Genomic DNA, 12,445 nt, shown 5'->3' on the forward strand with positions numbered 1-12,445 from the left:
TTAGAGCAACCCTGGGAGAAAAGTTAAGAAGCATTTTTGTCTCAGAACAACTAATACATACCTCTGAGGACACAGGAATTCTGGAATCTTCTCTGTGGAAAATAACTGATCTAAAGAAAACTCCAATGTCCTGCCCAAAAGTTTACAATTCTGAGTTCAAATTTGCAAGTGTTTTAGGATAAGTTTCTAGAACATTCTGGGCCTCATCTTTTTGGTGAGGATATCCTGCCCTTTAGAGCTGATGCAGTTATAAGGTGCTATGCCTAGCACATATGAGGTCAATAATAAATGCTACTTCCTTCTTCTTTGAAATATCCCTGTGGGGTATTTTAAGAATGGTAAGAGTGAACTGTCTACATGGGCTAAGAAGTAGAGTGGAAAATTCCACATTTGGAGAAACTCCTCTCTGGTTTGTGATTTCCATCCTGAATTAAGCAAACCTTGTCACATGCCAGCCCCCACTAGGTAACTGTGCCATTGCTGTTCTGTCTTTTAATTGCTCCACATCCCCACCTCCCTAGGTTCTGTTTTCTCTCCTCTCTCTTAGCACCTTGTTAGCACCTATTTTTTTTCCTTCTGCAAGAACACAGTTGCCTGATTGCTGCAACAAACATTTCTATTGTCCCCTTCACTGTTCTGAGAATGGAGGTTTTGTTGCTGAGTTGTCAGAACTCCTTTCTAGTCTCCCCCAAAGCAGAACAGCTAGGAGCCTGGCTCTTCCCTGCCAAGCCAGGCGCGTGGGCTCCCCAGGGAGGCTGCATCTCTGCTGTGGGAGAGGAACCAGCCTGGTGGCATGTGCTGCTGCTGCTCCCCGCCTTCTGATGAGGCAGGACCTCCTCCTCCTGCTGCTGCTGCCGCTGCAGCTGCTGCTGTTCCTGCTGCCGCTGTCCCAGCCTTGGGATGCTTTCAAGCAGCTCTAGATCATGCCAGTCGCTGCAGACAACACAGGTACATGCGCTGCTCAGAGCAGGCGCTGTGCCAGCTCCCAGTGACTTCAGCCAAAGACAGCTAACAGACAGGAACAGCAAACAGCTTTTCATGGGGGGCACCTATGAAAGGCAATGATGTTTTTCTCCTTCCCTTTTCTTTTCCTTTCCTTCTTTCTTTCTTTTTTTTTTTTTTTCACACTTTCCAAAAGTTGGATTCTACAGCCTGAACCAGCTGGTGAGAACTGAATTTTCCTGTGACCTCGAGAGGGCAAGCAGCAGCTGTAACCTCACCTTTGCCTCCAGAGGGCATTGTTGCCACATCATCGTTTCCTGGTAAGCCGGTCCTTATCCCATTGTTAAAGGTGTGTCCATCTGCCGGCTGGAGTTGCCAATTGAGTCCGAGCAGATGCATTGCTGCGGGAGAGACAAAGTAATGAAAATATGAATAGATAATTCAGCAATGCAAATGTCAAGGGGGAGGGCCAGGTGCCTTTTTCCAAGCGATTGCCTTTTAAGGAAGCTGCAGTTCAAAAAATGGCTTGCCCCAGGCCGCAGGGATTAGCTAAATACAGAGAGTAAGTCAAGCTGAGTGCTTAGGCCTCCTCCTCCTCCTCCTCACAGCCTGCTGCTCACAGCCGCAGGGGGGAGGGTCCCTCGCACTGGGTGGAGGAGGGAGGAGAAAACATAGCCCCCATCTTCCAACTGGTGCTTCCAGGAGGAGAAGATGCTGGTTGGAATCAGCCAGCGGCTGCTCTATCCCACACCTCCTTTCAGTAGCACTCCGGACGTAGCTGCTTTACACTGGCCATCTGGGTGTTCTGACAAGGACGGTTTCCCTCAAACTACTCAAATAGACTCAGATGCACAAGTGAGGCCACCAAAACGGTTACTGCCTGCTGGTGTGATTAGGCCTGGTCAGAAATACCACAGCAGCCAGCAGTGTCTGCCGTTGTACAGACCCGTTTGAAACTGTGCCTCCCTGTTTCAGACTGTGAAACTATTTTTTTTTTTCTTTCTTCTGTCCTCTGATAAGAGAGACCTTTCAGCACACTGTGGAAAAAGCTCAGAGGAGACACAATGGTCCAGAGCTTTCCTGGAAAATGCTACTATTCTTTCTCTTTCTCACCTAGTGTACGGAAAAGAACAGAGTTCCAGACAACTGCCCGTCTTTGCTCAGGGAACAAGCACCCTTGCAGAGACCTTCACTTCCATGAGCACCTCAAGCCTCCGAAAAAACTTCTTGTATGTGGTTCTTGGTGCTTTGCCTGGACGGATGCCCAGGTTAGTTTAGCAAACTCAACGCACACCTAGGCCTGACGGATCCTTCTTACTGAGTGGAATGAAAGGCAAAGCCGAACACCTGCATTCTTTCCCTGCCCTGACATTCAGCATGAGATGCTTCATCTGTGAATAAATAAGCCGTGCCTTCCCCTGCATATTTTCCAAGCAAACAGTAACTGTGCTGCGTCTGGCTGGTGTGTCAGTGGACACAGGTTGCCGCGGTTGCCGCGCTCGCAGCACTGCGGGAGAGAAAGGCTGTTGACGGGGGAAGGTTTGAATTTGATGTGGGGATGGGAGAAACAATTAACCACAGGAAACACAATTAACAATGCTTAGGAAATTGTTCACATAGCAATTAATTCTGCATGCCTACTACCACTTAAAGTCAGGTTGCCTTCTATTAAGGTTAAAAACCTATCTTCAAACAATACAGCTGAGATTGATGGCTGCAGATTAGGGTTGCAAGGTGTCTGGGAGGAAGCACGCGTTGTGTGTGTGTGTGTGTGTGTGTGTGTGTGTCCACACGAGCTTTTCTCTTACACGCTTCCCCACCTCAGAACCACATTTCTTTCTGCACATTATCCTGAAGTGTGAGGCCCACTACTGCAACTTTTCGAGATGATAAATACTAATAAGTGACATTTACCGTACACTTTCTGTCAAGGTAATACCTAATTTTCTCCTGCAGTTTATCCATTATATGTAGGTCACTTACTTGAAGAGACCAGATTCTATTGCCTCAAATAATGACATATTTTCACTGGACAGAGGTCAGGAAATGAGAACTAATCGAGGCGGCGTCAAGATGACGATAGCTTCTGATTTGTAATTACCAGGTGAAGGGAGCCAAGGAATTAGCTATTTTAAAATGGTTTTTTTTTTTTTTTTTTGAAAAAAGCCCCACTGTTGGGTTATCAGAGCTTGCCTGAGCCAGCTGCCTCCGCACCGGAAACATGGCCCTTTTGAGGAGGGTCTCTCTGTGTTAGGAGAGACACTGACCGTTATCCCCACGCAGCTGGGCCTGGGCCTGGCAAAACTTTGATGTTCACAGCTACAGACAGAAGCGCTGGGTTCCATCAGGCAAAAACGAAAACCTCCCCAGCGGCCTATCCAGGTGAAACCTTCGTCAGAACTGCCCTCCTCATGCAACCCTCAGGCCTGTCATTCTGAGGTACGGAGCATATTGCTGCCCTCAGCCTTGGGAGAAGGGCAAGTAGACAAACCCTAATCTCACAGAACAGAAAGGGGACACTCAGGACGCTGTTCCTTGTTTTCAAGGCCGCCTTTCCTCCTGCCCACTCCTTCTTTTGTTTTGGATTCCATGTCATCTCTTCACTTAAAAAATATTCTGAAAATAAAAAAAAAAAAACTGGAGGTGGGGTGAAAAGAGTTAGGGCCAGAGAATTCAAATAACTTCCCAGACAACTCCCAGAAGTGAAAAGGAAAACAAGAAAATGAGATTGAAGACAGGAAAAGGGGAAAAGCCAAATCCGCTGAGCAGAAGACCTGTCCTCTGGCAGAGGCAGGCAACAAAAATGAGACTCAAGTTTGGGCATATTTCCTGTTGTTGGATCGAACACTAAGTAAATAAGTGAGAATCCTACGGAGGGGGGACAGTCACATTCTCCCGTGTCTTGGGTGTGTGTGTATCTGAAACAGGCTTTTGTTGGTACTTTTTCTGCCCCCCCCCATCAGCCATTCTTTGTCTCTCACTTGAGGAAGAAAATGAGACTCTTTGTGGCCTGTGGGAATGGACTTGAGTGTCCTTAGGATAAAGACCCCGGGGAGCTGTGAAGTAAATGAGTTTCCTCACTAATGGGAACTCTGTTTCTTTTCCTGCTACTGCTTTGCTCCATGGTTTAGGCTGAGAAATCAGTCTCTCCATTTGTGTTTCATGAAAGTTTCCCTGCATGGATGGAATTATGGCTCCTTAAGGGTCAGAGAGAGGGCACGTGCCTGCAGCCCCCAGGAGATCCCTGGTGTCAGGAACTCAGAAGGCGCCACATTGATGCCTATCAGAATAGATGGTGATGCATGGGTGGACTTGGAAGGCTGGATTGTGGAACATTACTTGCTATACACTTGTAAGTAAATAACACTGCACAGAGAGAGGGTGGGTTAAAGCTGCTGTAGCAATATGGTTTAATTCACAAGAGTGGCTACTTTGTTTAAATTTTATTTTGTATGTATTTAGTACAGGGTCTACAGGGTCTTACTACACAGATTGTACTTGTAGTAAGCCTCCTGTTTTCAGTTTCCTAAGCAATGGGATTACAGGTGCTCACTCCCAGTCTCAACACATCCCGGAGGCAGGTCCGGCATGGCTTGGTTTGTGATGCCGGAAGAGGGGCTACTTTGGTTGCTGGCATAGCAAACACCTGCTGTCAATCACTGTACCCCTTCCATGGCGAGGTACCGAGGGAGACATTCCCTGAGGAATACCAAGTCATTGCTATCACAGCGCCACACTCACAGATGAGGAACCTGCTGACTGTGAAGTCAGAGCACAAGGAATTTCAGAATCAGAGGGGAATTACAGTGGGGACTACATGATTAGCTTTCTGTTTCATAGTGATCTGGTTATAAAGTCTATAGGTAAAGGGTCATTGTCTCTGGCTCAAAACCCATCACAATCCCAGGGCAGCTCAGTATCTGTAGCACACCTTCCTGAGGGAGGGCACAGTGCCACATCCCATTGCATCCAGACATGGCCATGGGACCAAGAAGTGGAGTCACCTGGCTCCTGAATAAAGATGACATGGATCAGAGCCATGGCCAGTCTGTGACAGGACATGGAGGGCACGAAGAAATTATTATTATTTTTTGAAATTATTGCAATTTTATTTTAAATTTTCATTTTTTTATATGCTTGACTCATAAACTTTACATCATGTGTATTAATACAAAAGTGAATACAGGTGCTTTAAACATGGACGAAATCCTGCTATAATATGTAGTTTTTAAATCAAATTACAAAAAAAGCCCAAAAGTAAAAACTGAAATTACCTATTTTTATAACAGTGAAAAACGAAATAAAAAGTACATAGGAAAATATGATTTCAATATTTTCTTTTGAAATATATGGCTTCAGGGCTGGGGAGATAGTTCAGTGACATAAGTGCCTGCCTGGCAAGCATAAGGTCCTGAGTTCAATCCCCAGGACAAAAAAAAAGAAAAAAAAGTCAAGTATATGGCTTCAAATGGAGGTTGTTTGCATCACTTTACAAATCCAGATACAAAGCAGCCAACAGATTTATATTAATTACAACATTTTCTTCCATTAACAGGTTACTCACTGGGACTCCTAGATGCTCCATGCGGGGTCAGCAGCTTAATTTCTTTAGGATAGACTACATTTTCAGCACTCAGTCACAGAATCCCGAAAATGCCAGGACCCAGAAAAATGGGGCGGTGCAGGCAATCCATGAGGAGGCTTCCTCAGATAACAGTCTCAACTAAGCTTCACAGTGGCTTTGCGGCCAGTAGTGAAAGAGCAGTCTTTACTGTTTATTATTATCATTTGGTAGGGGGACTTGAACTTACGACCTTGTGTTTGCCAGGCACGCAGTGTGCCATGGAGCTACATCCCTAGCCCTGAAGAAATTATTTTACAGTGATGAATGTGTAGCATTTGGGCTTTTCTCTTACAGCAGCATGTTCGACTTGACCTTAACAGACAGCCTTAGCAGGTGCACAAAGACAGGGGAGATGTCATTTCCACACCACAGACCTCGGTGCATTCTTGAAAATTTATTGAGTCAGTGTCCTCTCAGAAACCTACACAGGAAATGAGTACATATTTAGGGCCACTACCTTTGTTTCTAGAAACAACGAACAAGTAGCTTTTTAGATACTATTTCATTATACCTATCTCCAATCAGCTCTCGGGACCAGACTTACACAGCCCAAAAGCCTCAGCAGAGCCCAATTACCTCTTCTTCATCTTGGGATTTCAGGTAAATGCTGGACTCATCAATTTACATTTTACTCGACAAGAGATCCTGGAGGCACTGACTGGGGTAGGCCCTTCTCGTGTCCCTTCTGAATGCTCCAGTGGTTCATCCGAAAAGGTCTGCCTCAGACCATGTTAGGGTCAGGGGTGAAATGAGTTTCAGAGCCCTCTCCCTAACATTACCCACCCCCCTTTCCCCACTGACAGCCCAAACATACAATTCATCATGATTTGACAGGCTGCGCTCCAGAGAGACCCTTGGATGGAATGATGGGGCTCTGTGTGTCGGCAAGGATGGGCCGGGGAAGGGCTCTGAGGGTCAGGAGATTGGGGAATCCAGGTGGCCACTGGGAAATCAGCCACTACAAACACAGAAGGCAGCCAAATTCTGGAAGTATCCCTCTGGCTAATTGGAGAAAACTTGCTTGGGGAGTTGAAAAGGAACCAAGGCGGATGGAAAGACCACACACAGATCCCAGGTTTCAGTAAGAACAATAAACAGACCTACCTGGAGTCAGTTTGATAATTTCTTACAGAAGTTGCTATGTTTGGGTGCCAGACAGGCTCTAAAGACATACCTGAGGGGATCCAAAGCTGGGGAGAAAGAGGGGGATTGGTAGCAGGTAACTGCGGATTCTCCCGCAACCACAAGGACAGGGAGCTCCCAGGCCTCCGGAAAGTGGCAGCCTTAAAGGGGGTTTGTCTGAAAGAGTAATTAGGGTATGTGTGGGCCCTGCTGGGTGCCATTTAGAACATCCCATGTTCATTGGCTGGCAGAGGATCAACCTGACAAGAGAGTCAATCAATATGTCAGCAATACTTCCCAGAGAGCTGCTCAGACCCTGCTTGTCAAGAAGGGCAAACACGGGAGCCACAGATGCTCTGTGTTTGCTGAGCAGGCCCCTAGGAACAAGGGGTATCTTTAAAGATCAGGCCTGTCGATACATAACCTGAGGAAGAGATTGGGCTTTCCCTTTGAACATGGAAGACTGCAGGCCAGGCAGAGCTCTGGGAGGGCGAGGAGGAGCCGAGCCTGCTCGGTCTTGTGGCTCAGCGTGTGGGCAGAGACCCAAGGGCTGGGGAGATGCTGCAGAGCTTGTGTGGACACTAGGACAGACGACGGGAAGAGTCAGAGGTGGGTCTCCCTGCCTCTGTACCAGCGAATTAAGTCCACAATGCCAGGGCTCCTGTAGGAAATGTAGGGGATTCCAAAAGCACCCCTGCTGAGTAGAGAGGACCACAGTGGAACAACCAGGGCCAAGTTGCACAACTGCTAACCCTGGCCATGCACAAGCAACCTGTAAGGCACCTTTGTAGTCAGTGGCAACAATGAACACACACAAATGAGTCCCCTCCATGATAGTGAAGACTGACATTCATTTTAACAGTGTGCCAGGGCTGGGCTAATGATGTTAATGGCAGCATTTATTCATTATTTATCATTTGGCAAATGTTTATTGAACACCTACTGGGCATCACATGAGTCCTACTGGCACCAGGAATGAGTCAGTTCACAGAACAAAATCATTGCTCTCATGGAACTTATAGTCCCATGGAATTTACATGCTACAAACTAAACACATCATGAAAAATATAGTATAGAGTCAAGCAGCACCAGGGGGCAGGAGATGGGCGATTGTAAGGTTTTACTACTTCTTCTTCTTCATGTAAGCTAGTCAAGGATGGTGTTTGTGCTATGCAGCATCTGAGTAAAGAACTAAGGGAAGAGCGATAGCAGTCTACGCTGACGCCTGGGGAAGGATCAGCTCTCCAGCTGCAGTGGTGTCAGCCAGACAGGCGGACAGCAGGAGTGGACATGCTGCAGGAGCAGATACCTGTAAGGGCCTTTGCTCTTCCATGGGGTGAGGTAAGAGGCATGCGAGAATTGTTTTGAAGCAAAGGTAAGTGACCTCCCAAGATCACATAGCCAGTAAATGGGAGGTGTGTGATACAGGCCCTACGATGCAGAACCTGAAGTTCCCAGCACCTCCGCTGACCTGATGGAGACTGCATGCTGAGTCCTCTGCTGAGGACACTGGCCTGGGTTTTCCAGGACTAAGGTAAGCCTGAGGAGGACAAGGAGGCTACAGAATTCCTTAGTGAATAGTGTCAAGACCACTCATGAGCAGATGCCTCCCTCAGCAAGCTGTCACCAGTCCTTCATGGATGTGCATATGACCAGGAAAACTTTACTACAGGACTTAAGAGAACCACTGGTGTCAACATACAGCACATCTGCTTGGCAACTTCAGCTGAGGGTCAGGCTGGCTAACAATTAGTGTTTGGTGACTTCTCTGGTCATTTTGCTTCCCCCCCTTTGGGTATCTGGTGGAGTACAGTACTTCTCTTTCTTCTTTGATAAAAGAGGAGGAGGCGCTACAATGCCTTAGTGGTTTCCTTTTAAAGAATGCTGTCAATGCCAAAATTACCTCCTGCCCAAAGGAAGAGATGCAAATAAAGCCACGAGGGATAACATTCTCAAAACTGCCATAAGTCTCAAAAAAGGAGTTTAAAAAAATTTAAATCTCAAAGGAGTTTAAAAAAATCCCCTTCTAACCACCTTGGTGAAATGATTTCTCTTATTTTCCCAGACACTGTCGCAGTACACTGAATGGAATGAATTTTCAAAGCACCACATGGAAATGACGCCCACAAATCCCTTTAGTAGTAATGAGATTTGTGCACCTATCTTGTGAGCAGGCCCTGCAAAGTTGCTTGCCTCCTTCCAACTTTCAGTTCATAGCTGCCAAAATGACTGCGAAGCTCATGGCTTAGGGATTACAGAGCAAGAAAGGATGAGAAACAGAAGCAATCCCAGAAACCTGGCAGCACCCCCCTGCCATGAGAGGGGGCTTTGGGGAAGGGTTACTGAGGTCACTCCTCCACAGGCATTGTCCTCTTCCAGCTGTGGTCGTAAGACATCTTCCATGGGGATTTTGTCTGTTGCTTTCCTAACTCTAGTCCCTCTAGAAAAGCAAGGAGGCTTTCTGTCCTCTCCTACATGTCTGCCATGAGCAGGGCAAAGTGACAGATCCAGGAAGCAGCTCTGGGACCAGGGAATGGCACGTTCTTCAGGTCAGAGGGATCCACAGAGAGGGAGTCACACATTAATCTAGTCTCTTGTCAGGCTCAGGATGGACTAAGGAGAGCAAAGTGGGATGAGTTTAATCAATTCCTGTGTCTGCAGAAAGCCACGTGGGCTCCTTGCAGCTTACAGACGCACAGGGCCCATGAGCTGGTGGTGTGCCCTACTTGGGTCCCCTTGAGCCTGTCATTGCAGGCATTATGAGTATGTAGTGCCTGGTGCTTGGAGGTGACCTCTAGAGGCACCCCCCTTCTCAGAATCACCAGGCAGATCAATATGCAGAGCAGACGTGTGTGCCCGGAGCCACTGCTTTTTCCTTGTGCAGAAGGCCCAGGCGTGTGCCCAGCTGCAGAAGCCAGTGCAGAGTGCTCCTCCTCATGCAGACGGACACACGCCTGGAGCCGTCCGCCACACACGCATTGTTTCCCACCCCAGACTACCCTGCGCCTGCTGCTTTGTTTCCTGGGAAAGAAATAAAATAAAATCCTTTTTTTCTCTAAGAAAAGGCCTGTGTGATCAAAACACCTTTAGAGAATGATAATATCGGGAGATTTTATTCACCAAATAAATCATGGTGTGGGATTTTAAGAGCTTTTGTGATAACAAAGCACATCCCCGCAATCCACACATAGACACCCGGATGCATCTTTCTTCTCCCTGAGCCTGTCTTTCGGTGTTGACAACCCAAACAGTATTTGCCTTTCTTTAAAGAAGAGCAACCGTGGCCCTGTTAGAGAGGGGGCAGATCCACACGGCTACCAAGTACAAAGGAAAGGCGAGGCGGGCAGCGTGTGGCACGCGGCCACTGGAATCCTAGGAAGCAGACGTTATGAATGTTTTAGAGGATGAGATGTCATATCGATTGGGAGATGTGCAATGTGGGCCGCAACAAAGAGGGAGAACTCGCCCGTGAAAAACAGCCTTGCACAGGGAGGAGTGGCAAGGGGTCAGCGTGTGCCAATTACAGCCCTGGCCAGGCCCTCCTCCTGGGGGAAGTCTCTTCACTTGGATGTGGCAGGCAGAGAGAGGGAGGGTCTAGGTGTACTTTCCCTCCCAAGTTTTACATGGCCACCCACAAACTGCCCAGAAGGAAACCTCTGATCTGAACTCGTGGCCCAGGGGTCAGGCGGCCTAACACCTGGCAGAACGGTTGGGGTGTGGAGGAGCTTAGAAGTTGAGTGAAGGGGATCTGTTTTCCCGTCCTACGTCCCTGGATACCAGATTCACTCCCAGGAGGCTGCACATTTCTGCACTGCTACTCATAAATGAATGACCCTGTACAAACTAATTTGTCCCTTTGAGCTTTACTTGAACATTTTTGTAAACTAACAACTCAGTGCTAAGCACTGTTCTACGCCTTTTAAACATGTGGCCTTTTCTTTACAAACAGTGAGGTGTAAGAACTGTGATCATTCCCATTTTACAGAGCAGGGAACAGAGGTACTGACAGGGCTCAGGTGGGGGCTGCTGGGTTTACAACTGAACTCATGCTCCTAACCATGTTTTTCAGCTCTGTGATTAGCCAGTTACCTGACACTTAAAGATGGCACCGCCTTCTGGGACACATCAGCAGGTGATTTTGTCACTGTGTGAGCATCAGAGTGTGCACTTCCAAAAAATGATGTCACTGCATGGTACCATCTTATGGGACCATCACACGTGGGGCTCGTCACTGACTGAAACCCCATGAGGCAGCACAGGACAGAATGTGGACAGACAGCAGGATCATCAGAAAGATCTCATACGGTGGCAGGCATCATGAAGGCAGGGTTCTCAGGGCAGCTGGCACACAGGAGCCAGGAATCACACCCTTGTCACTTCCTTCTGGGTCTTGGGTCCTTTGTTCTTATAACAGTGGTATAAACGGCTCATCTCTGCTGAGCCTTTAGCATGTTTCAAACTCTGTGCTAGGCATTATGAAGTGTGTATGATGCTTTCCCATTTTGTAGAGGAAGACTGAGGCTCAAAGAGCTGAAGTAGCACCAAGCTGGTAAGGGGGAGAGATGGGCTTTGACTCTGAGCTGTGTCATCTGTGGCCGGAGCACTGTGCCACCATGGTCACAGTGGGATGACAGCTTAACTCCAAGCAGCAGGGGAGTGGGGAACATTCATCTAAACAGCCTTCTATGATTCGCCTGAACTCCTCCGAGAAGCGCCTCTGTAGTTTTCTGCATCACAGTAGCATGGAAGCCACACTCCAAAGGGGCCCTGGAAGTCACTTCTGCCAGACCTTTGCTGAAAAGCTGATGATGAGCCTGGGCCCCACTTAGGTGAGATGACTTGCCCAAGGTCATATCAGCAGGTGACTGCCTATGCCAAGATTTGGACTCTGATCTCTTGATTTTGTATCTTGTTTTTCTTCCTAATGGTTCCTTCCTTCTCTTTAAGAAAGGGAATTAGAAAGCTTTTATGTGCTATAATGCCTTAGCAAGGAGTCAATAGGGGAACTTCAGAGACACCTCCTCTCACTCACCTAAGATTTCTATTACCACTATCTCCAAGGTAGGGCAGGAACAAAAATGACCTGTTAATAAAATTAGTCTGCAAAAGAGGCATTATGGTCTTTACTGATCCTCAACTCAGTAGACAGAATTGCATGACAAATGGCTCCGACTGTAGAAGTTCATTCAAAGTAGAATCTAAAACTACCATTTTTCTATTTCCTACCTGGCCTGCTGACGCTGGGGTCGATACAGACATGTTCCCTCCTGCATATGAACTTGGTACTTTTTTTCAGTAGTAAGAAATGAGATGAAGAAATAAGGATGTTGAACAAATCCTATATGTAATTCTCATTTCAATTTGGTCATTTGTTCAGCGAAGCCAAATCAGGCACATGGGAAGGTTTCCAGTGTCCCTTTCAATTTTTAATTTTTGACATGGTTAGCTAAAGGATTTTTTAAAACTTGGAAATGAAAAAAAAAAAACCTGCCTGCATTAGCAGATTGAGCTTGATCTTTCTCTTAAATGGTTCTTAGTTAAGTGGATTTCACATGGCTAACCTGAAATGTTTAAAATTTGATTCTGATGGAAAGAAACATCATGTTATAAAAAAATCTGTTCCATTTCTTTGGGAGTAGGGAATGCAAATAAGGACGTGTGCTGGGCCCCTCCAGATTGCTATATACTTTTTTTTTTTTTTTCGCAGTGTTGGGGATCATACCCAGGCCTTATTTTATTTTTTTTTATTTTTTTTTT

The 12,445-nt window shown here is 46.8% G+C and overlaps 1 protein-coding gene across 7 annotated transcripts in view; it reads right to left on the bottom strand.

Annotated features, from left to right (window-relative positions):
* Positions 1-12,445, bottom strand: part of Tenm2 (teneurin transmembrane protein 2) — a 935,290-nt gene that overhangs the window by 195,665 nt on the left and 727,180 nt on the right. For 4 of the 7 annotated variants that reach the window (XM_004637048.2, XM_004637047.2, XM_004637046.2 and 1 more), the window contains one exon: positions 1,221-1,343. The exons of 2 other annotated variants lie outside the window; for them this stretch is intronic. In XM_004637048.2, the coding sequence (XP_004637105.1) occupies positions 1,221-1,343 (123 nt within the window). Of the gene's footprint in view, positions 1-1,215; positions 1,344-12,445 lie in introns of all 7 variants that reach the window. One more of the 7 variants, XM_012515976.1, reaches the window with a different exon arrangement.

This window comes from Octodon degus, unplaced genomic scaffold (assembly GCF_000260255.1).
Source record: "Octodon degus isolate 3935 unplaced genomic scaffold, OctDeg1.0 scaffold00085, whole genome shotgun sequence".
Lineage (NCBI taxonomy): Eukaryota > Metazoa > Chordata > Mammalia > Rodentia > Octodontidae > Octodon > Octodon degus.